The following is a 25,837-nucleotide window of genomic DNA, read 5'->3' as shown; positions in this document are numbered from 1 at the left end:
TACCTGCTTATTTTTAGCAATACCCCACAGCCCTGGAGGGGGCTCACAATCTAAGTTTGTACCTGAGGCAATGGAGGGTTAAGTGACTTGCCCGAGATCACAAGGAGCAGCAGTGTGATTTGAGCCCGCCACCTCTGGATGTCAAGACTGGTGATCTAACCATTAGGCCACTCCTCCACTCTGTGACAAAATAACTTACAAAACTGCTCATCTCAGCTTTGTGAGATTTCAGAGTCGCCCCACTGCTGGTGGGAAACAACAGGTAACCCCCCCCCAACAAAACCACAAATACAATTAGCACAAGTGGTACTGGAAGAACTGTTTATCAAAATACTTTATTTCCTGGAGAATCTCCCTGAAAAAAAGATCCTCCTCATTTTACAGACACCCCAACAATTTCATTCCCCCCCTTTTTTTGTGTTTTTTTTTTGTTTTAAATGAACTAAAACATCTGATGCTTAAAAGAAAAGACAAATATAATTCCCAATCATACAATCAAGAATAAGATTTTCTTGGAGGCATGGACAAAGAATTTAAGGGTGGGAGAGGGCGGCTGGGAAACATCAATAGTTAAGAGTTTTTGGTTTCTCACTGTACAGTATGAAAAAAAGGCATTGCTGAGGTCCTGCAACTCACACCAAACCAGCCAGAAGAGGAGGGGGTTAGGACAAGGGGGAAATATCCCAAATGGTGGATCCATCCTGTGACATATCCCTGGCACAGTGCCCGGCTCTGTCTCTCATGTGCCATCTGCTTGGGCCTGGGACTGTCCATGGTGCCACTGTCAGGAGCCAGAACCGGGGCGCGTCTGTTGCCATTTCTTTTTTTTTTGCTTCAGCTGCCAATTTTTATTTTATTTTTTTTTATTTTATTTTAAAATAATTTTAAAAAGAACTGCAGCCAAAATAAGGTAGAACTCCAAAAGTCTGTAATGGCCGTCCTTAAGCGCCATCATTTTATACATTATATATAAAAAAAAAACAAAAACAAAAAACAAATAAAGCCCCCGTTAATTGTCTCTTAAGCTCCCTGGGATGCGCCGGGTGGTCTGTATCGGGCATGCTATACTTTTCCTGGGATTTTCGCTCGCTTCCGTGCGATAGCGTCTTCCACGGCTTTCAGCTGCTTCAGGAGCTCCTCACGCCGCGAGAGCGTGCTGGTCTTGCCAGACTTTGTGCTGGAAGCAGGTGCTGGCCCAGGCTCAGATGTTCTGCCTGGCACACTTGTGACCTTGCTCGAGGTCTTTGATGGAGGTGATGACTGTCGTTTCCTAGAAAGAGAGACAAAACAAGCCCAAATCATGACCCTCAACTGCCAGAGAGCAAGCTATGGGCTTAAAAGCATTTCAAGTTTAAAGTACAATTCTTTGCTGGCTGTGATGCCTTGTATTGGGCCACTGTTAAAATTCGCTTGAGATGATACTATAATGGAGCTCTTGACTCTTGTGATTGATATGGCCTCACGTTAACACTGCACATAAGTCCTGAACATAGGCTGAAGGTTACAGTGAGTAGAGGACCCTCTATGCTGAGGACTGAAGGTGGGACTTACACAAGAACTTTTTTTTTCTCCAGACTAGTAAGAAATATTTGACTCCCCCAGTACAGTGCAGACTGGACAACTCATAACACACTAGAAAAACCCATGTGCAGTGCAAGACCCTTCAATACAACAGGTCTGAATCCAACTAAGATTTATTACATCTTAGACAAGGCTTTCCTACATTTTAACCTCTGCTCCAACTAAACTTCCATTGCTGAATTCTTCCCAATTCCAAATGCCCAACCTTTACCTTTCTGTAGCACAAAATGCCTCAGAGGTGCCTTATTTGGCTCTAAATAGCCAGAATGGCGCTATGTAACAGGCCTCTGAAATAGTCCCAGGTTCCTCTGACTGTCCTCAGCGTGTGCTGATGTGTCCAGCACAGAAGCCCAAGTTACATAAGTCACATTCCCATGCAGGAAGATTGCAAAATATTCTAAACTGGGATTCCAGAGTCATTAGAAGAGCAAGCAAGCATAGCCTGGGGCAGACAAACTCCCAGAGCGCAACTTTTTGCTATGACTGAATTAGGACTCTGATGTGAACTGTGCCATGGAAACAATGTGTTGAGTAGGACAAGGACTGACCTATCTGGCTGAACAGGAGCAGGTTTGGGGTTCTGTCCTCGCTGGCGATCTGGTTTCGGTGATGGTGCTCTCCCAGTTTGTTTCCGATCACGAACAGCTGTCAGAAAGATTAGGAGGGGGAAAAAAAAAAGGAATGTAAATAAGGTAGCACCTACTGCCAGCAGGTCTCTCCAAAATTATTCCAGCACACCCTATAGAGAATTGGGTTCAGGACTGAGGTGCAGTGGCAGAGCTGTGAATAAGGGATTTTAAGTCTGGTATAGCAGGTGGTGCTTGAGGGCAGGATTAAGATGCACTAGTAGAATTGCACTAGGTCAAGTCTCGGTCCTGGAATAGGAAAGGGTACAGCAGGGCAGGACTAAGGTGTGCTTATGGAGCTCTGTGTAAGGAGGACTTGGTCAGGGAATAGGAAGGGGCATTGCAGGACAGGGCTGAGGTGCTGATGGAGCTCTGTGCAAACAGGTCTCGATACTGGATAGTAGAGCACTTCACGGAAGGTGCATTATCAGACATGGGGGTGGGGGAGGGCATCTGCCCCCCCCCCCCCATGGATTTCTTAGCTGCTGCTATTGCTGCTGGTCCCCCTCCCCACCCCCAGTCCATCTGCTTACCCTTACAAGGCCGAGAAGACAACAATAGTAATACTAACACAAACGGGAATGCGCACAGTGCACCACAGAATCTCTTCTGAATCTGGCCCTGAGCTGTTGAACCCTCTGATGCCTCCCACCCCCTCTGACATACACTTCATTGGTGGGGTGGGGGGGGGGGGGGGGTGGAGGATGGGGGACATGGGGGTAGAGAGATAGGTTGATATTGACAGATAGTAAGGTGGAGGATGGGGGACATGTCAGAAGAATGGTTTGATGTTGTGACTCGGGTGCTGGGGAGGATAGGGAAACAGGCGGAGGCAATGCTGAACCACAAAGATGTGGAATGAGGACACAGATAGGAGATGCTGGACGACCTGGGCAAGAGAACAATGCAGACAGAGAGGGTTTATTGGACATGTGAGAGGAGGAGACAGGGAAGATGCTAGGAAGGGGGAAGGAAGGAGCGGAGAAAAAAGGCAGCTAATGGAAGAATTGGAAAAGTGAATGCTGGGGAATGGGAATAATGGTTGAGGATAAAGGAATGAGATGGAAAGCTGTAGGTAAAAAGATGGAGACCGAGGACTGGTTGGTAAGAAGGAAGAGTGAAATCTGGGCACAGAGGCACAAAAATGAATGGAAGAAAGCTGAAAGAAAGGATCGACAACAGAGACAGATGTGAAGATGAGGAGAGAAATGGCCAATGGACAGGAGACCCTGGAAAGAGAGTTAAGAGAAGACAAAGGAAAGCAAAACCCACAGCCTAAGACCAGCACAACTAGAAAAAATAAAATGGCCAGCCTGCAAATGTAAAAAGAATGTTATCTTCTAGTGATTGGAATATGTCAGCTTTTGGAAAGTATATCTGTCTGGGCCAGTGTTAGACCTAGCTGGGGGCCAGGGCGGACATTTGGGAGGAGACTCCAAAGCCTACTAGCAGGCAATGACTTCTTCATTTTCGGGCAGGCTTGGGGATCGCCTGGGGATCTACAGCAAATGCACTAGTTGCCCCCCACACCAGCCCTGACGTCTGTCCCCATAATGTGCAAAATATAATCTATTTCTATTTCTCTTCTCTGGTGTTGCATTGCATGCAGTGTCTGGCTTCTTAGTGTTTCACGTTTAATTTTTGTCTGCATATTTCTTATTTTGTGGTCATTTATGTTTTTATTTGGTCAGGCTCTATCTGTGCTCTGTGTGTGCAACCAAAGCTGCATATTTTATATTCTGTCAACATGGAGTGTCTAGTGTATGTAAGAATGTGTAGTAATCTGTCCTGTTTCAGTTTTTCTAATAGGTGTACTGATGTTCTAGGTTTCATTGCAATATCTGTGGTGCTATCTTTTCCTAGATAGGGTCCTTGTTGTGCGAGTTTTGGAATGTGCTATAATGATAGATTTGCTGTAGATCCTGAATGACATTTTTTGTATTACTGTATTTCACAATATGCCTGGTAGAGAGGGTTTATGCTGCTGTTACTGAGATGGTACTAGTAAATTTTATAGGTAAATGAAGGCTTGTTGATGCTTTAACAGTTCCTTACATCTATCTATTTGAGCATTCTAAAATAATCTGTCCCACTGTATAGAAGGCAATTCTCTTTCATTCTCCCCGTTACTATTTGCTCCCTACAAAGCAGCCCTGTTGGTTAATGCAATAAATTACTTTGCCTGTGGATAAATTTCTCCCTGTGCCCATGTTAGCATAGATGTGCATGGGGAGGTATTAGTACTAGATAGTGGAGTGCTTCATGGCATGAGTGAGATGCACTGACAGACCTGTATGTGGGACTCCGTAATGGGACAGAAGGGGTTGATGTGTGTAAGAAAACTGCAATGAGGTAAAATAAAGCAAAGTAACCTACCTGTAGTAGATGTTTTCCGAGGACAGCAGGACAGGTATCCTTACACTTGAGGTGATGGCATCCCGACGGAGCCCAGTAAGGATGCTGCCCGGCTCACTATACTTTTAAAAGGCTTATGGAAGTGGACCCACCACGTATGTGTGAGTGCTTTCCTGCCCGATCTTCGGTAACATAAAATAGCCGAAAGAAAGATCAACTCCAAGGGGATGCAAGAGGAGTGTAAGGATAACAGAACACCTCCTTCTTCCGAGGACAGATGTATCCTTACACTTGGGAATCCCTAAGCTACCAGGCTCACGGAAAACAGCAGCAGCAGTACAACAGAGTCTTGCAATGCAATTAACTTTAAACTATATGTAAACTGATTGTGGAGGTGTAGCCTGGAACAGACTAACAAGGGGCCTAGGTGGGTGGAGTTGGATTCTAGACACCAAATACATTCTGCAGGACTGTCTGGCCAAACCGACTGTCATGTTGAGTAGTGTGCTCAAGGCAGTAATGAGATGTGAATGTATGGATGTTAGACCATGTTGCGGCTCTGCAGATCTCCTCAATGGAGGCTGACCTCAAATGGGCTACCGACACAGCCGTGGTTCGGACATTATGAGCCATGACACGGCCCTCAAGAGTCAGCCCAGCCTAAGGTAAGGATACGCAATCTGCTAGCCAACTGGACAAAGTGTGCTTACCGATGGCTGTTCCCATTCTGTTGGGATCGAAAGAAACAAAAGTCTGTGTGTACTGTCTATGGGCTTTAGTCCATTCCAGACAGAAGGCTGATTTTGGAAAGAATGTTGGCAGAATGAGTGACTGGTTAAGATGGAACTCCCTAAACCACCTTAGAAAAGAACTTTGTATGACTGCACAGAACTATTTGAGAATCCACCAGTTAGAGGTTACAAAGGGCCACCTTACTTTGAAAAAATTTAGCCTCCCCCCTACCGGTAGGTCCCTCGGGGTGGATACTTTGATGGCGGCTATGCTCTCCTGGAGCAAGTCAAAAGCTTGCCCCTGCTTTTGATTGGAGTGAAGGCTGTGACTTTTGTGGATGTTGTTAGTGGGCCTGAGGGTGTTGGATCTGGGGCTGCTGCTGAGGATGAGTAGAAGGAGGAAACCTAAGCCTTTGAGAGTAGTAGGAATTCCTTTGGGACTCACCAGGGAACCTCCGAGCAGTGGAGGATGCAGGAGGCAACTGCCGGGAAAGGGACTAGATAATGACAGTATGTTTTTTGATGAGGTCAGCAGCCTCCTCCACCTTGTCCCTAAAAAGGTAATCTTCCTGACAAAGTACGTCTGCTAGCCTCTGCTGAACCACAGGTTCAAGATCAGAGACATGCAAGTCATGAGTCTCTGCACATCCCCACCCCCAAAGTGGAGAGTCAGAACACAATATCAAAAGTATCATACGTGCCCCTGGCCAGATATTTCCAGTATTTCTTCTGCTTTTTGACCAGCTGGCAAAGCTCAGCAGCCTGCTGCTGTGGGAGAGTGGCTGCAAACTCTAGTACACTACGAACCAATAACTGCAAGTAAATACTCATGTAGAGCTGGTAGTCCTGGATAAGGAAGACTAACATCGAGGCCTGGTAAACCTTCTTCCCAAAAGGTCCAGGCCTCTCTGCCTGGCCAAGGCTTAAGACCTGTAACTCCTAGCCCTTTTGAGAGCGGATTTGACCACCAGGGAGCGGTGTGACAACTGGGTCTTCTCGAATCCAGGTGCCTTCTAGATCCAATACATGGAATCCACTTACTTTGGTATGACTTGCACAGAGAAAGGGGTCTCCCAGTTCTTCATCTGTGCATCCCGGAGAATTCTGTGCAGCAAAAATGTCACAGCATCTCTGGGTGGAGAATCAAACTCCAGGACTTGGAATAACTCAGTCCTAGGTATATCCTCTGATTCCAACTTAAAGGGAATGGCATGCGCCATTTCCTTGGCAAAATGGGTGTAGAGGGATTCAGGTAGAGACTTCCTCCTCTCATCAGGTGGACAGAGGTCCGAGGATATGCTATTCGATCCCTCCTCTGAAAGGTTGTCTAGTTCTTATTCAGACTCCCATGACTGGTTCATGTCAAGACTCGGCGAATAGTCCTGAAGGGACTCCTGAGGCTGCGCCTGTCTCGGCTGTCTGGAAGGACATCCAGGCCTTGGGAGATAGGTGCCGAGGTGCATGCTTAGTTCTCAACTTTGAGGGAGCTTCCTCTCATGATGCAGAGTGTTAATGTGAACGGGCAGGAACCGACACAGATGACTCTCGAGGCAAGGGGGTCAGAGACCACTCCACAGGCAACGCAAGGGTCTTGGGGTCGAAGTGACTGAGTACTGCAGCTGACACAAGTGCCCTCGATGCCTGAACACTTTGGAGCTGTAGCAAACTTGCTAACTGCTCCCTCAACATAGCCCGGAACCAGTCGAGGACAGGCATCAGTACGGCTGGGGTCAGTGTTGGTGTGGTATCGGCTGCATGAGGCTAAGGCGATGGCACCAGAATAATAGAGGGGGAACAGTCCTCTCGGTGCCGATTTTTGGGTGCCAGCAATGCTGATGTCCCGGAGCTCCTGGCACTGTGCACTGATGGGAACCAATGCTTCTTGGCTTTTGCCTGAAACCTGACATCAAGGTCCCTTGGTGCCGAAGAGGAGGATGTCGAATCCACACGTGTCCTCGGTGTCGGGTTTGATGCAGATCGGTCCCGGGGCTAACTACTTGCACCCAACATTGAGGGAGATGGAGACCTCCTTGACTGATGCTGGTGCACTCCCAGTGTTGGACGGTGCCCTGACAAACACTGGGGGGTCAGTGCTTCTGATGCCCATGTCAATGAACTGGATTTTGAGGTTCCAAAATTTATCCTCTGGTGGGCATGATGCGCTTTCTATGTTCTTTTCCACCTTTTTAAAGCCCCAGGCACCCCACACACCAATTGTGTGGGTCATTGCTAGAGATCACCCAATTGCATTGGAGGTCTTCTGAGGTATGGAAAAAAGAACCACAGCTAAATCAAAAAGCTCAATGGTGAGGCCAAAAAGGGACTTACTTCAAACTGAGCTCAGTGCTCCGGCCTATGAGGGCCTCGGGAGCCACAAAAAACAAGAAAACTTAAAAGAGCTGAAAATGCAAATGAAAAAAAGGGACAGAGGAGAGAAAACAAAATGTGAAAATTATCCACAAGAGAAGGCACAACTATGTGAGAAAAAACACACTGAGATCAGCGAGACGTGACCTCCTTGCTCTGTGGAAAAACAAGACTGGGGGGGGGGGGGGGGGGGGGGGGGGGTCCTGCATTCGCATGTCGGGCAGGAAAGCACTTGCGAAAGCCAAAAGCCTTTTCAAGGTATAGTGTGCTGGGTGGCATTTGCACTGGGCTCCGTCGGGATGATGTCACTTAAAGCGTAAGGATACATCAGTCCTGCTTGTCCTCAGAGCAACAGGCTTTCTAGAAAAAAACATAGAAAATGTAGGGCATTTTTCCAGTCAACCGTGCTGCAGGCACTTCTGGGGTTCCCGCTCCTATAAGCAGCTCACCTTTATCAGGTGTCATGTTCACCCGTTTGGCTGGTGGCGAGGGTTGCCTGTCTTTATCCGAGGGCTCGTACCTTTTCCTGCTTCCTTTATCAGTAGCCTGCAAGTGAGAGAGGAAACCAGACATAAAGCAGCCTCAGAAATAGCCAGGACGCACAACTGTGAAGCAGCTGAGCAGAATGAGACCACAGAAGTTTGTGCCAGGAAAGCCAGATCCACTCAGGCAAAGACTGCAGGTTATCCACATCACTGGCAGGTAAGGTGGCTGAGCTGGCACACCTAGCTACAGGCCGCATGTATGTAAACCAGTTCTACTCCTGGGCTAATCTGGCAAGCAACAGGCAGAGCACACAACACACTCACTAATACTGCTACTTATTTCTATAGCACTACTAGATATGCACGCATATAAGAAAAACTCCTGTCCTCTGAGGTGTACAATCTAGTTCAGTCAAGACATCTCTAGGAGTCTTTCAAAAGATATAAAACAAGTGTACAGTGCAAAATACTTTTGTACAGAAGGTGGTTTATGAAAAACAAAGAATTTCAATCGAAGTACATATTTCCTTTGGCTTAAACGGTACAATTCTGCTTCTTATCTATAAACAAGATGGCCAGCATGCCACAAAACAGACCTGGCTTGCATACTATTTGTAATTTCTTAACGTCTGTAAATCTTACCAAAGGGGAAAAATCCAGCTCAATCCCTTCCTAAGATATGCATTCTCCCGCTTCCAGTGTTTGTGACTTTATGTTTCACTAAAATGCAAGGGCTTGCAGCGTTTCTAACATGAGTCCATGACACTCAAGAGAGCTGTGTGCGTCTGGGAGGTTAACGGGGCAGGTTTTGTCAAACATGAAGACAGGCTACTCGATTACTTACCAAACCAAGTCTGTACTGGGCTATCATCCCTTCTTAACAGGGAGGCTTTCTACTCTTCCATAAGGCAAAAAACACATAGATGCCTACATGCAATATCATCATTTCATCTCTGGCATACTAAGTTCAGCGAGATGGAGATATTTTCCAGGTAATGATTTCAGTAACAACACCCGGAGAGAGTGTTTCTTCTAAAATAATAAATACATAAAAAGGAACGTGCTCTGGTTACTAATATGATTTGTTGAATAAAAGCATAAAATGTTGAATAAAAGCATAAAAGAATAGAAGTGGAAAGCTTCAAAGAACATGCAGAGCAAGCTGTTTCAACACTAAATCTCCTGAGACATGAGGCCCACATCAGCCAAAGGCAGGCTCCAGAAAGTCTGTGGGATAATGGGAACCAGATGCAGCATATGTTCTGCTGTAGGATTTATGGTATGGTACAGCCTGCAAGCACGTGATATCAGGAGAAGATTATAAGGAGAGTGGAACAAAGAAATAAGTAAGCATTTTGAATTTTTCTTTGTCTGTATATAGCATTCTGATTTCTTTGCTGTACATTGCTTTGTTTTAATCATTCATTCTGACTTGTATATTGCTTATCAAGAAATGCTTCCTGAATATGATTGGTATTCAGTTCATAAACTACTTTTTATATTAAATATGAAATTCGTCTAGCCTTTTCTTCAAAGTGGCGAGCCAGCCAGGAGTAGGCCGCACACGGAAAAGAGAAGGCGAGACGAAGGACAAATTAAGTGTTTGTTGTTAATGAAGTTTTTTACAGGATTGAAAGCAAAGCAAGCGTTGTTTAAACCTGATTTCTGTGCACCACGTAAGTGGACGTGATCAACCTACTGACGTGGACATACAGGTGACGACTCCTGGGCTTGCTAAAAAGAGAAATAAGAAGACGCGTGAGTAAGCTTACATTGTGGACTTATTAGTGGTATATTTGTTTAGCTTTGTAGTTTTCTTTTTTGTATATTTTTTTTGTTTAAGTGCATTAGTATATTTTTGTAGGTTGTGGCTCTATAGGAGAAATTGTAATAGTCAGAATAAAATGAAAGGGAAAGGGGCAGATAAGAAAGAAAAGCCCCCTGTATATGCTTTGTATTTAGATTTAGATAGTTCAAAAAAATGCTCCCCTTTGCAGCATGTCATAGAATTATTCCCGTTAGAAAAAAAACAGATTGAAAAAATACATGAGAAATGGATCAAATATGATGCAAAAGATTCTGTTTTGAGCTGGTCTCAGTATGGATCGTTTGATCGTCCAAAATTATTATCTCTCCTGAGATACTTACAAGAAAATAAAAATAAGCAGAAGAAAAGTTTAGAACAACATCTTACAATTTGGAATTTATTTTCTGTAGCAGCAGATCTTTTTCATGCAGATGTAGAAAAAATACAGCGAGAACAGGAAAATCAGCCTTTGGTTCAGCCTGAAGGTTGAGGAATGTCATCTGGTTTTGATTTCTCGGGTGTACAGGTTAGAAAGGTCAGGAAGAACTGAAATTTGTTTTGTTCCTTTTAAAAGATTGTTTTAGATTAGATTTAAATAAGTTTGATTTTGTCTTATAAGGTGATCTCTGTTTATTTTAAAATATGTATTGTTCTGTTTGATTGATAAGTTCTGGTTCTCTATGTGGAATGTCTTTGCAATTTAACTTTGCTTTTTTTTTTAAGTGAGATTCCTGCAGTGTTAAGAGATCATCTGGCTTGAATTAGTCACAGTCCTAGCTAGTTCTGTGTGTAGGGCTAATAGGTGAAAGAGGTGATTTAAAATCTTTAATAACATCTGAACAATATGATTTGTCAGCAATATGGTCACTATGCCTCAGAATGTTATCAGAATACAGGAATGCCCCAAGTACAAATGCAGACGCAGCAAGGATTGATGCCACAAGTAGTAGGGATGCCTGTGAGTGCCCCGCAGACTGCAATACAGCAGCCGGCGACGCAATCACAGGGACCAGGGGCTGCAGTACAGAGACAAGGCACTGTAAATGCCTTTCCAACTTGGCAGAATATTCCAGACCAATGCTATTGACTGGAAGCAGACCCGTGTCAGGAAGAGGGAATGATTTTCAGGTTAGACACAAGGGAGCCCTTTATTACATTGACAATTGGAAAATATGGAACTCCTGTGAGATTTTTGATAGATACAGGGGCGAGTACCTCTGTGTTATGTGCAAAACCGCAGGGAGTTAAGCTTTCAAATCAGTATAGAACAACAGTGGGATTTACGGGGATAGAACAAAAAAAAAGGCTAACGGAACCGACTCTGGTGCGCTTGGAATGCCAACCGCACGGTTCAAGGGAGGCTGTGGTACCCTTCTTAGTGGCACCTGATTGCCCAGTAAATTTGTGTGGTAGAGACTTGTTGTCTCAATTAGGACTGTGTTTAGATTTTGGAAATAAAGAAATACCAAGTTTGCTCACTATGGTCCAACAGTTGAATAATGAAAATAAAGTAAGGGTTATGGAAGAATTACCACAACATATTTGGAGTACAAGTGATTCACCATATGGACTAGCCATAAATGCAAAACCCCATAAGATAGAATTAATAGAAGGGGCACAGGGGCCGAAGCAAGACCCTTACCCCATACGACCTAAATTAGTATCCAAAACCCTGGAACACATTGGTAAATTATTGAAATGTGGTATTATTGAACCTTCAGTATCCCCGTATAATACCCCATTGTTTCCTGTCCCGAAAGGAGAAAACAATGTAAGGATAGTACATGATTTAAGAGAGCTAAATGAGATTACAAGAAATCAATTTCCGATTTGTGCAAATCCTGCTACTCTTTTGCATACCCAGAATATATATGCGTACAATACTGTTATTGACTTGTCTAATGCATTCTTTTCAATACCTCTTCATCCAGAGTCTAGGGATTTGACGTCATTTATAGTACAGAATGAGGCATACAGGTGGACTAGGATGCCTCAAGGCTTTACTGATAGTCCATCGGTATTCTCAAAACAACTAATGATGGATTTAAAGGATTTCAGGAGTCACTTGCCTGACACGGTGTCATTGTTTGTCTATGTAGATGATATTCTACTGTCTGCTGAGACTGAAACAGAATGTCTAGAATGGACTAGAAAATTATTTTTGTTATTAGGAGAGTTAGGATATAAATGTAACAAGGAAAAATGTGTTATAGCTCAGTCTACTGTCACCTTTTTAGGACAAAATGTTTCAGCAGAACATAAGGTCATTATACCGGAAGTTATATCTATTTTAAATGAAACCCCGGTACCGCAAACTGTTACTCAGTTACGTGCTGTTTTGGGAATGTTAAATTACTGCAGACAATGGATACCAAATTATACACAAAAAGTAATGAGACTGTATAAACATTTGAAACTGCCCGCAGCTACACCAAAGAATACACTCATTGTATTGGAAGAGCAGGATAAAATAGTGCTGGCTAAGATTGTGAGGGATTTGTTATCCCCAGGACCTTTAGCAGTAATAGATATACAATCACCTGTGCATTTGTGGGTAAAAGACATGGGAAACAGTTGGGCAGCTATGATTAATCAAAATAATGAAGTAAATGCACCAGTAGCTTTTTTGTCAGGCTCTTTTAATCATGTGGAAAAGGGAATGAAAGAAATACCAAAGTTACTGACAGCTATAGTGGCTGCAGTAGGCAAATGGAGAGCACAAATGCCTTTTGTTCCTATTGTAATACATACCAACCACACGATTAAAACGCTGTTGAGCCCTAGCCAGACGGCATTGACAGCCACTAGATTTGGAAAATATCAAGCAGTACTTTTAGGACAAGATATAAGAATAATACCATTAACTAAAGAACAGAGAAATAAGATAGATCTGCTTTTTCCTGTCGATCAAGAGGGTGAGATCGATACTATAGAAATCCCTACATTTCACTGTCTTACTTTTGAACCCTTATCTGATGGGTTAATATGGTTTACAGATGGAGCTTGTGAAAGGACTGTTGCAGGCTTTGCCTGCGTGCAGGTGGATGAGAATCTAAGAAAGATAATGCAAGTACAATATAAAACCCCTCCTGACCATACGGCACAGCATGCTGAACTTTTAGCCGTTATTACGGCCTTACAACACACTGATATGACTCAAAATGTCACTATATATACTGATAGTGGTTACGTTGCAAGTTCACTACAGTATCATATATTAAAATGGCAGCGTAGGGGGATGATAACCAGTGCAGGTAAAAATTTACAACATTACACATATTGGAAATTGCTGTTTGAAATTTTGGCAAAAAGGGAACGTGAAGGTAGAAAAACTGCAGTTGTGTGGACCCCGGCCCACACTGAAAGGCCAACCTTTGAGGCACTAGGTAATGCAATGGCTGATGCAGCAGCAACGGAGGTGGTTAAGCAAAGTGAAAAGATTTTGTATAATACTAGACAGACACAGGAAGGGCCACTTACGAATGTAGATAAGATTGAAATGTGGCAGCCAGAGGGACAGGAAAGTGAAAAATGGTTGAAGAGAGGATGTATGAAATTGGGAAGTGAATGGTTTAATGCAGAAGAAGGATTACCTTGTATGCCAATGAGTCAGGTGATTAAGGTATTGGCTGAGTGGCATGCAACCATGCATTGGAATAAGGAAACAATGAGGCAACAATTTGAGCAAAGATTTTGGACTTTAAAAATTGATAACCTGATTCAACAGGTTGTGCAAAATTGCATGGTATGCAATATTAACATACCTAAACGAGGTCCTAAAATATCACCTGGGACACTTCCAATACCAGAAGGCCCAGCAAAAGAATGGTACATTGATTTTACTGATATGATTGTTCCAGTGCAGGGAAAAAGGTATTTGTTAGTTTGGGTGGATGCTTTCTCAAGGTGGATAGAAGCATTTCCATGTAAAAGGGAGACAGCACATGAAGTGGTACAATGCCTGGTAACTCATATTATGCCAAGACATGGGTGTCCATCTAGAATCATTTCTGATAACGGGACACATTTTAATAACAGTGTTTTGAAAGAAATGGAAACGATTATGGGTTTAACACACAGGAAAGTATCAGTGTATCGCCCCACCTCCAATGGTTTGGTGGAGCGCTACAATGGCATTTTAAAAACTAAATTGAGAGTATTACTGAAGGCTTTAAACAAGGAAACAGCAGGTAAACCATATACCTGGCTTGATTTGTTACCATTAGCTTTGATGGTTATAAGGGCCCAACCTAATGGGCGTACTAAATTGACCCCATTCCAAATTCAGACAGGACGTCATTTCTTCCCGATGCAGACAGCAAGTACTGATAGCACAGCTCAGTACTGGCAAAAGCTACAACCTATGTTGAACCTGACAAGTGATATGATCCGAACAAATGTAGCATCACAGGCAGGGACTACTAATGATGTTTGTGCTTTTAAAGTAGGTGATCTAGTACTACGAAAGAACTTTACACATAAAACATGGAAGGATCCTGTGTATGTAGGGCCTTTTGCTATCACAGCCCTTACTCAGACCGCTGCCCGTCTGGAAGGTCATACTTCTTGGATACACTTATCAGATATTCGACGAACTAATAATATTGAAATGGACAAAGAATAAACAAACATCATGTCCCTAAACATGATGGTATTGGGATGTTGTTGTTTTGTTGTTGTTTGTTAATGGACAATGAACACATATAGACTTGTTACAGCGGCCTATGATATATGGGACTACAATGATAAAATCATGTCTGTTATCCCAATAATACCTGTGTAAGGGACTTCATTGGACAAATGAGACTATTTATAAGCAAGCCTTGCTTACGAACAAGTATCCACAGACATCATGTTGGTGTCTGATTAATAGTATGACAACTGAACACATTCCCCCGATAAAGTGCACTTACACGCAGAATGTTGTAACAACTGATTCAATGAATGTTATGCTTTTAATTTGTGTAATTTTTAATGCCACATCAGCTAATGAAAAGTAAGAATGAATGACTGTGTATTCCCCTGTGATGAAGCTCACTGTCCTATAAATTATATACCTCAAGAGATATAAATTTTGTACCCTAGTACAATTGAATCTGTTTAATGCAACATGTATTAGCATGTTTGCAAAGATGTGCCAGGATGCTTTTAAAATGATAATGGTAACTGAAATCAGGAATGAATAGAACGTTAATATGTCAGCAGAAATATTGAAAGATGTATGATAAAGATGATGAAAAGGCAGAGCTTGCAGGCACAGCATATCATAAATAACAAGGGGGAGGAGATTTAGAAGGGAGGTAAGGAAACAGACTGGAGCTGAAACAGATGTGTTGAGGCCTGGAATATCAGTCCTCAAAGGGAGGATGTTGAATAAAAGCATAAAAATGTTGAATAAAAGCATAAAAGAATAGAAGTGGAAAGCTTCAAAGAACATGCAGAGCAAGCTGTTTCAACACTAAATCTCCTGAGACATGAGGCCCACATCAGCCAAAGGCAGGCTCCAGAAAGTCTGTGGGATAATGGGAACCAGATGCAGCATATGTTCTGCTGTAGGATTTATGGTATGGTACAGCCTGCAAGCACGTGATATCAGGAGAAGATTATAAGGAGAGTGGAACAAAGAAATAAGTAAGCATTTTGAATTTTTCTTTGTCTGTATATAGCATTCTGATTTCTTTGCTGTACATTGCTTTGTTTTAATCATTCATTCTGACTTGTATATTGCTTATCAAGAAATGCTTCCTGAATATGATTGGTATTCAGTTCATAAACTACTTTTTATATTAAATATGAAATTCGTCTAGCCTTTTCTTCAGATTGTAACATAGTAACATAGTAGATAACGGCAGAAAAAGACCTGCACGGTCCATCCAGTCTGCCCAACAAGATAACTCATATGTGCTACTTTTTGTGTATACCCTACTTTGATTTGTACCTGTACTCTTCAGGGCACAGACCGTATAAGTCTGCCCAGCACTATCCCCGCCTCCCAACCACCGGCTCTGGCACAGACCGTATAAGTCTGCCCAGCACTATCCCCGCCTCCCAACCACCAGCCCCGCCTCCCACCACCAGCTCTGGCAGGAGCAGGTAACAAGATGCTGGAGGAAGGAGCTACAAGCTAACAGCCAGAGCATCAAGTAAGGTGTCAGGAGTCCTGGGATGTCACATGAGGAAGATACAACATACAGGGACGTAATCATCCCATTGGAATTGGCTGGTAATACTAATAGTATTATTACGCTGCCCTGTACAGAAGCTTATCATATAGCCTGGACACCAGAACGTGGCACGGCTTTGTTTCTGAGCACTAAGTTGGCAATTTTCAAGCAATTCCTGCAGGTAGAATGGGGCAATTGGCTATTTGAAACATAGCCATCTTCCCTGTGAGTACAAGTACATGCACCATGAAACACTGCATGTAAGTTTACCTGCACTGAGTGGAGGGTTCTGGGGGCAGGTTTCTGACGGTCTCATGCATTTGTGGCTGATGTGTGCTCAGGCAGAAAGATTAAAGCAGTAGCTTCAGCTCCTTCAAAGTTGAATCATGTCTGGGGAGGATGAGGTGGAGTGGGCGTGTGGGGGATCAACTGGAGGGTTCTGCAACTGCATTTTTATACAACAGAAGGGGCCTAAGAATTCAAGGTTCCTTTGTTATCTGCAATCATTTTATGAGTTTGTTTTATACTATGGAATGTGGGAGGAGTACGGAAAATATAGAGAGTTTTATTACTGGGCTGAATGCAGAAATAGAATGGATGTCACTGTTTTGATTAGGGTCTGTGATTGGTGGAAAGGTTAAACAGCTGATCCTATATGTTTGGAGAGTAAAATGCCAGCAACTTCTTGACTGTAGGAGAGATTTGTCAGCAGGATGGATCTGGGTTGAGTGGTTAGAAGACCCCGAAAATATAGGGGATTCTTTTTTTTCTTCTCTTTTTTTTTTATTTAATACGCAATTTAACACGCAATCTTCATCCCTTCCGACCCTCCAATTATAACTTATACGATCACTATACAACCTTGTATCTGTTATCAACCGACTCGACAAGCGCCTTTGACGGTACTATAAGCCACATTGAACCTACAAATAGGTGGGAAAATGTGGGGTACAAATGCAATAAATAAATATATAAATAAATTACACTTGAGTGAAATTGTTGCTTTGCAGCTATGATTGTTGACTTTTGAAGTGTAATCTACTTATGCCATGTTAATAAAGGCGGGCTCAGGTACAGAACTTGTCTTCACCCCTCAGGGGCCTCAGCAGCTACGTACATGGAATTTCTTTAAAAGGAAGGATGTGTACAGCTTTACTATAACCGCACAGATGGATTTGCTGGAGCCCACGCTGTCGTCATCCTCACAAGGTACCTTGTAATATCACCTAACACTTTCATCTAGCACATCTGTGTGCATCTCTGATAATCCGTCATTTAATTTTTATAGATAGTTTTTTAAATAAAAGTGGAGGAAGTTGTGCAAGCATTAACACTCTGAGAACAGGAAATGCGAATGTATCTGTTTGTTCAACAAACAATATGCATACGCCAGACTTGGTCACCCTTCCAGAAGCCTTCAGTGCTAATATCCTCTCACCTATGCATCCTGGTCTCTATAACTCTCCTGTTTCAGACCCAGATTTAAGGTTATCATGGCTAGCTTCTGGTATGATGCTCTTAGTCCTCCTAATTGTAAACAGCCAAAACAGACGCAAAAAGACGCTGTTTGTCAGGGAATGAGGAGCTTGCAAAGTTGTAAATGTACCCAAACAATAGTTTATCATCGTGTAAGACACTATCAAACTCTGCTCCAAAAATGATTTTGCACTCTTGATAGCACGTGTTCAACTGTAAAAATCAGTAGCTTGCATATAATAATCTCCATAGACAAAAAAGGGGGAGGGAGGTCGCAGGATGAGAGGAGTTGATAGCAGAAAGTACAGTGATTTGCATGCTTTAAATTTACATCTTATTTGTTTGCAGCATTACCACAGAATATATTCTCAGTAATCTTGTGGTGGAAGCCATGCACTCAGGCCCTGATAATGAAGCAAATACGGGAGCTAGAGGCTAACAGTGCCGTACTAGCAACTGCCCGACGACCAGACAGTGAGCGCAAGTAACAATGCACTTGCCAGCTCTGAACGTAATGATCATGCGAATGCATGCTAAACAGGGCATTACCTATACCTCCCCGATGCTCAGCAGGCAGCGTGCCAAACTACTACTACTTAACATTTCTAGAGCACTACTAGGGTTACACAGCGCTGTACAATTTAGCAAAGAGAGACAGTCCCTGCTCAAAGAGCTTACAATCTAATTGGTACTACTCCCGCAGCAAACCCTACACCAGCTCAGAGCTGGCGTTAGGGTTTGCAGAGCATTGGGAAGGAATGAGGAGCCCTGTCCAGCATGCATTTGCATGCTTGCAGGCCCCCTAACCCCAGTTTTTCCTGGTGGCCCAGTGGCCTTCTCCCTCCCCAACCCCTGGATACAGGGGAGGGGGGAGCTGGAGGTCCAGTGGGCCTCCAGTCCCCCCCCCCTCCCCGACATGACGGCTGGAGATCCAGTGGATCTCCATACCCCCTAACCCCCCCCCCCAACACCCAAAAAATATCCCTGGTGGCCCAAGTGGGCTGCCAAGATAACCCTTCACTCGCCCTGGTTGTCTAGTGGCCAACCCGCCCCCCCCATTACCTCCGCATTGGAGGAAGAAGTAGCACTCCCTCCTCTTCCAGCACCGCCTTCAAAATGGCAATGCACTGGGAGGGGCTTCCCTACCATATAAAGAGAAACTCCCTTATATGGTAGGGAAGCTCTGCCTTGTACATCCCAGGATGCACTAGGCAGGGTGTCGCCATTTTGAAGGTGGTGCTGGAAGAGGAGGGAGTGCTACTCACTCCTCCAACATGGAGATATTGGGGGGGGGGGGGGGGGCGGCTGGCTGGCCGCTAGACTACGAGTGAAGGTAGGTGTTAACTTGACAGCCCATTTGGGCCACCAGGGATGTTTCTGTGTGTGTGTGGGTTAGGGGGACTGGAGATCCACTGGACCTCCTGCTTCCCGTGTTGCTGTCCTGGTGGGGGGGGACTAGGTCACCAGGGCCTTGCTGTTGGAGGGGAGTCCAGGGGTCCCATGGATCTCCAGACCCTGTTTGACAGGTTCGGACTTTCTGTATCCTATACATCGTATCAATTTTCTTTGGGGCTACCTGAACTGTCAATGGAGTCTCCCAGTTTTTGAGTAGACTATTCTTCATAACTGAATGAAGTGGAACAGTGATTTCTTCTTTAAGAGGAGAATCAATCTACATTCAAAAAGTTATGAACAAGGTTATTCTTCTTCTGCTTCCAATCTGAAAGGTATGGCTCGAGCCATCTCTTGGACAAAGCCAGGAAGAGAGATACTCTCTGGAGGAGATCTCTGTCTCAGGTGGCGGAGAGGGGTTAGAGGGAATTCCATAGGACTCCACAGCTGAGAGGTCCTGTGGGTCTTGATCAACCTCCCATGAGACATTCAAGTCCGACGCTTCAAAGTACTGTTCATGGGAAGTACATGGAAGAGAGTAACGACTACAGCATCAGCTTTGCATCAAGGTGTGTCAAGGCAGATGAGTCTCCGAAGTTGGAGAAAGTTAATTTGGTGATGTTGACGATGCATTAATTGGGTTTGTGCAGCAGACAGTCGACGCCAAGCCAGCATGCAGGACCTCTCCTGTGACTGTTTCTCCGTAGCATCAACGGGATGGGCTGAGGCTAGTGTAAGCACCCTGTACACCTGTACAGAATGCAAATGCAGTACCCCTGAAAACTCCTCCTTGAACAGCGCCCGGATTTCCTTGTGAAGAGTAGGTTTTGGTATTGGCTGAGAAAGCAGTGTGGATGTAGCCTGATTTACAGCCTGTGCAGACGTAGGAGATCTTAAAGGCTCTTGATGAAAAATGAACTGGAGAAAAGGAGAGCACTCACTGAGGCATGGATGCTTCCCACGCATCAAGGACATCGCTGCAGAGGAGAGTATGGGCAGTGACTGGAGGGAGAACGATGGTGATGCTTCTTAGTTTTTTAACGTGCAAGTCCCTTGACGTAGAGGATGTAGAGTCCTTATGGGTACATGGTACCGAATCCAATGTTGGACCTTCTCGATGCTGTGACACTGTGTGATGAGTATTTTTCTTCTCTTTTTTATTTAATACGCAATTTAACACGCAATCTTCATCCCTTCCGACCCTCCAATTATAACTTATACGATCACTATACAACCTCTCTCTATACAGCCCAACAACCTTCTAGATACAGCCACCACCTTGTCACACTGTTTCATCACCTTCAAATCCTCAGATACTATCACCCCAAGGTCCCTCTCCCCGTCTGAACCTATCAGACTCTCGCCACCTAACACATACGTCTCCCGTGGATTTCTATTCCCTAAGTACTTAGCTCAATAGCATTTCACACCAGGACTTCTGCTGGCAAGGCCATGTTTCACATTGCTGCTTCAGGGCTCGGTCCTGAAAACGGTTTGTTAAATTAATTTCCCCGATGAAACTCTTACTCCCACAATTAAATTCAAAACCTTACTTTTTTTTAGAAAATGTACCTGACAATAACTGCCATAGCTCATATTCAAAATTACCATTCCCTTCAAAGATGGCAGCTACCATCTAGCCCTCTAGTACACGCAATTCAAGGATGCTCACTTAAGCAATGAATTGTCAGAATGCCCCAATATTTAAATATCAAAGAAATTACTGCGCTGGCATTGGTTGTAAATGGGAATACTGCTACCAGCTTATCAGTAACTAGTACACGCAATTCAAGGATGCTCACTTAAGCAATGAATTGTCAGAATGCCCCAATATTTAAATATCAAAGAAATTACTGCGCTGGCATTGGTTGTAAATGGGAATACTGCTACCAGCTTATCAGTAACTAGTACACGCAATTCAAGGATGCTCACTTAAGCAATGAATTGTCAGAATGCCCCAATATTTAAATATCAAAGAATTTACTGCGCTGGCATTGGTTGTAAATGGGAATACTGCTACCAGCTTATCAGTAATTCTAGTAGTGTTGTATTATAAAAGAGCTTGCTGCTGAGAACATTTTGCTCCGTTATACCCTTCAGTGAACATCCTGTAACTGTGTATACTACACGACGTACTTTGGCAGAAATTTTGACATATAAGAGAATTGATTATCCTTGCTCAACAGCATCTCTCGTGAGTCATATTGCACGTAAAAACTGCCAGTGGTGCCGATGTACTATTAAAGGCATTAGTTGACATATTTCAAACTATAAGGCTCTTATTGCAAGATCAGACACTACTTGTGAAACTTCACATGCAATTTATGCAATACAATGTCCTTGTAAACTTTTATATATTGGTCGTTCTTCAAGATATATCAAGTTCAGACTTACCGAACACAAATCTCGAATTCACTACAAGGTAGAATCTGCACCACTGGCTTTTCAGTGGTTGGAAAAACAACATTTCTGAACAGACATACGCTGGAGAGTGATTGATAAGACTGAATTGGGGCAGGAGGGAGGCGATGTGGAGACATTATTAAATTATAAACAACGATGGATTTTCTTTTTAAATACTGTTATCACCTCAAGGACTTAATTTAGAAATTGTTCAGCATCCATTAATAGGAGGGTGGGGATTGGTTTAGATCATATGTTAGCTGATTGGTTCGAGTGAGCTAGGAAACCATTTTAAGGGTGGGACTTAGTGGTAGCTGCCATCTTTGAAGGGAACGATATTTTCAATATGAGCTATGGTGACTTTTGTCAGGTACATTTTCTACAAAAAAGGAAGGTTTTAAGTTTAATTCTTGGGAGTCAGAGTTTCATCAGAAAAATTAATTTAACAAACTGTTTGCAGGACCGAGCCCTGAAGCAGCAATGTGAAACACGGCCTTGCTGGCAGAAGCCCTGGTGTGAAACACTACTGAGCTAAGTATTCATTTAAAGTTTAAAAATTCATAAGCCTATTGAACATAAGATCAAGTCTGGTAGTTTTAAGATAATAAATGAGTACAAGTTTGAATAAAGAAATAACATTAAGGTAAGCATTAGTGAAGGACTGATGATGAGATATGTGAGCCGCAGGGCTGTGCTCCTCGTGTGAAATGCATCACAGCCAAGGTCCTTGTTTGGATGTACCTCTATGTCATTTACTTATAGCGCTGGGATTTCATGCGATCTCATTTTTTACACTATTTTTTTGTTCAAGTTTTCTTTGTTCAAATTTCAAATAAATATTGTCCTAATTTTGTACATAAAGAAATATCCTATGTTTCTGTTATTAATCAAATTTCTCTTAAATTTACTATGTAATTCCCCCAAATTTTTTCGGTTTGCATAAAAGCTACTGGATGTTTGCAAGAATCGCTTTAAATTGTGTGGAGTTTTTTTTTTTTTCATCGATTCTTTTCTTCCCCCTTTTATGATATGGAAACAAATTATAATATCCCACTCCAATACAGTTGAGGGTGATCCTATTAGTGGCCTACATATTCGTGTTTGAATATCCTCACTGGGAGTCTTTGAGGTTTCATTTGTTAATAAAAGATTTTGTTCTGTTTTGTGTAGCCAGGGAACCATGAGGGTTCGGTAGCTTTTACACAAACTGAAAAAATGTTTTGGTCAGTGGCGTTCCTGGGGGGGGGGGGGGGGGGGGGGGGGGGGGCTGGCACCCGGGGCGGATCGCCGATGCGCCCCGCCCCCCCGGGTGCAACGCCCCCCACGATGCAGCGCAGAACCCCCCCCCCAGCGAAAGGACACCCCCGCGAAGGAATCCCCCCACCGGGTGCACGCCGCTTGGGGGGGGGGGTGTGCCATGAGCTCCTGTCCTCCGTTGTTCCATGCTTCTTCTCTGCCCCAGAACAGGAAGTAACCTGTTCCGGGGCAGAGAACAAGCATGGAACAACGGAGGACAGACGCGCGCAGCACCCCCCCAGCGGCGTGCACCCGGGGCGGACCGCCCCCCCTCCTAGGAACGCCACTAGTTTTAGTATTACATCGTTGATCAGTTTGTATCCTATGTATATTTGAATTTGAGGTCTTAAATTTACTATACATAGTGGGAATCAGAGTCAAAGGTTTGCACTAGAACTATCTGTGGTGAGGATGAACTGGTGCTGAGGCTGCCAGAAGGAGAGACCCGCAAGGTAGGAGGAGACATTCACTAGTAGAATGAATTTATTAAATGATCTAAAGTGTTTCAGCGAGAGGCTGCATGGAGTAATTCCATTTGAAATTTTAGATCCCACCGAGTTCTGCTCATAAGACAGACAAAAGGGACATCACAGACTGTTGATGCTACCCACATGTTCCAGAATTACATTATATTACATCTATCCACCTGCTGGAGATAGAAAATACTGAGAGCTGGACTGGATGCTAAGAGAGATATGCCTTGGCTCAGTTTTCAATTCTCTATCTCTAACTGCTGGTTGATGGACACAACTATCCCGATTGGGACACCTACGTAATGGAAGTTGTGTAGATCAGTGAAACAAATTCCTAATTTAATACATTCTGAACTGTATTTATTAGCCAGCAGACTGTAAAAAATGTACAAGGATGTGAAAACGTTTGCAAACCACCGTAGACCAAAACAAAATATACTAAGTGAGACAGAAATCCAACTGTCCAGAATACTTTGGATCCCATAACCTTCCATATTTAAGGTGCTCTACTACTCTTTTCCTCAGATGACTTTCTATTAATTTTCCCCACCACTGAAGTCAGACTAATCAGTCTGCAAATTCCAACCTTCCCCCTTTCAACATTTTGATAAAGATGGACAACAACTACTCTTCTCTCACCCGTCAAAAACACCCCTATCTCCAAAGATTTATAGAACAGATCCTTCAACGGAGCTCCCAGGACATCTCTGACCTTCCTCAATATTCTAGGATGCAGTCTCTGGCTTATGGCTTTGTTTACCTTCAGTTTTCTAGTTATACATACTGTTCTCCATAAATGATGAAGCTTCTACCCCACTACTATACATACCACTTTCAAGTTCCTTCTAAATTCTAAACAGGAGAACGTGTGTAACATTTCTGCTTTCTGTTCATCGCTTTTTGTTTTAATATCTCATGTCTATTCTTCCTCTCTTCACTGACATAGTTTCAACATGTTTTGTCATTTCACTTTAGCTCTTAACTTTGTTTTCTTCCATTTGAGCTACTGCCATCCTAACTCTCACAAACCACTGAAGGTGTTCAACTGGTAAATGCATTCACTGCATCCTAGTTCCCGAAGTCTGATGCTGAATTACTTTTTTCTACATTCCAAAGCTCATAATGGAATCATCTTGTCTGAAATTCCAGGACCTAATTCAGTTCTCCCTGTTGTGTTTTGGAATCAAGGCAGCAGGTCTCCTCCTCATTCTTACCTTATTTAAGAGTGTCAGCTTGATCTCTTTGTGGGCACTGAAACCGCTCGGCTGGGGCTGCGGCTGGGGCTGTGGCTGCGCAGGGGGAGGCTGGGGCGTCTGTTGAGATGTTTTGTTAGGCTGTGAGGGTTTTGGCGCAGGTTTGGGGGCTTTGGAGGGTGCTGGCGGTACATCCCGTTTCCGTTTTTCCGCCTTAACACTATCTTCTTTTTTCGTTTTTGCTGAAAAACAAATAAATACGAAATCAGCTTTTCTCAACACAAATATAAACAGATTTGCTCAGTACTAGAAAAAGGAGGACAACTGGTGACCATAAAACAAATAAAACAATTATTTTATGCAAGCCATAGAGAAAAACATCTGGCAATTAAAATTTCATCTCATCGGAGTATGTGAAAACCGTGACTGGTTTATTTATTTATTTGGAATTAGCTCCCGCCTTTTCAGTATCCAAAGGCGAGTTACACTGATGTACAGTAGGCATTTTAGAAGAGTGATTAAAGGTAGTGCCATGGACCAGCACTATAAAAAGGCCACCTTCTACCATTAGCTACATAGTTAGATGACATGGGCTGCTGTTGTGTTTTGGATGGCTCTTTTGCGGAGGCTCAAAGCCACAGGATGAGAATTTCCCATCAGTATGCTGAAAGCGGCTCCAGACGCACTGACAGTCTTTGTTCTGAGCTGGAGAGAATGGTGCCGAAAGCAGGGGCCAAAGCCTCCATCAGCTGTGAATGACAGCTTGGCTTTCCCTTATCACTATTACAAGAAGAAGGCTGAGGCAGGCTCTAGCTGCAGTGAAGAAAACACACCACAGCAAGTGCTTACGCCAGTGACACATATGCAGTGTATCTGAATTCACACACAGTTGGCATATCTCATAATTCTTTTATTTGGGAGATGGAGATCTTTAGCAATAAATGCATAGCCCGTTAGGCTCAATTTTACCTGCTTTGTTTTATACTGAAATTCTTAAGCTCCAGTCTGAACAATGACCCCCCTCCCCCCCTCCTAGCAAACAGGTACTTGTTCACAGGACTGCTCGCCTGCTCCCAGTATCGATGGTGGGATAAGAGTGAAGGAATTCACATTGTGAGATGTCACCTTCCCGTGGAGGAGCTGCACGGACCCCCTTCTTCTCCTTGGACTGTGCTGGTGTCAAGGAACGGGAACTGGCAGAGGAGATGGGACTAGCAAGATCGGCGTACATGTCTTCTGAGTCAGCACTGCGCACAGAGCTACTGCTGGAGGAGGCACTAGAAACAGACGAAACGCTGCTCACGCTCAGAGACCTGGGGCACATAGGCAAAAGATGAGCATATGTTTAACCATACCTGGCCCACTAGTACTAGAAAACCACCAATCCTTGTGCAACACACAAAACTCACACTCATTACCAGCATCTAGAATCACAAGGATGTTTCAAGGAACACTGTAGTAAGTGTGTGTGTTTGTGTGTGGGGGGAA

The 25,837-nt window shown here is 43.6% G+C and overlaps 1 protein-coding gene across 7 annotated transcripts in view; it reads right to left on the bottom strand.

The window, feature by feature from the left end:
* Positions 1–316: 316 nt before the first annotated feature.
* Positions 317–25,837, bottom strand: part of ZC3H18 (zinc finger CCCH-type containing 18) — a 170,028-nt gene continuing 144,507 nt past the window's right edge. For 6 of the 7 annotated variants that reach the window (XM_030204577.1, XM_030204579.1, XM_030204582.1 and 3 more), the window contains 5 exons: positions 25,475–25,662; positions 24,371–24,591; positions 8,110–8,206; positions 2,130–2,226; positions 317–1,270 (listed from right to left, as the gene is read on the bottom strand). In XM_030204577.1, coding sequence (XP_030060437.1) covers positions 1,063–1,270; positions 2,130–2,226; positions 8,110–8,206; positions 24,371–24,591; positions 25,475–25,662 — 811 coding nt within the window. In that variant the 3' untranslated portion in view covers positions 317–1,062. The remainder of the gene's footprint in view (positions 1,271–2,129; positions 2,227–8,109; positions 8,207–24,370; positions 24,592–25,474; positions 25,663–25,837) is intronic. The other variant, XM_030204581.1, reaches the window with a different exon arrangement.

This window comes from Microcaecilia unicolor, chromosome 5, assembly GCF_901765095.1.
Source record: "Microcaecilia unicolor chromosome 5, aMicUni1.1, whole genome shotgun sequence".
NCBI classification, from domain to species: domain Eukaryota; kingdom Metazoa; phylum Chordata; class Amphibia; order Gymnophiona; family Siphonopidae; genus Microcaecilia; species Microcaecilia unicolor.
The sequence above is the reverse complement of the archived record's forward strand: the minus strand, read 5'-3'. Positions and strand labels throughout refer to the sequence as shown.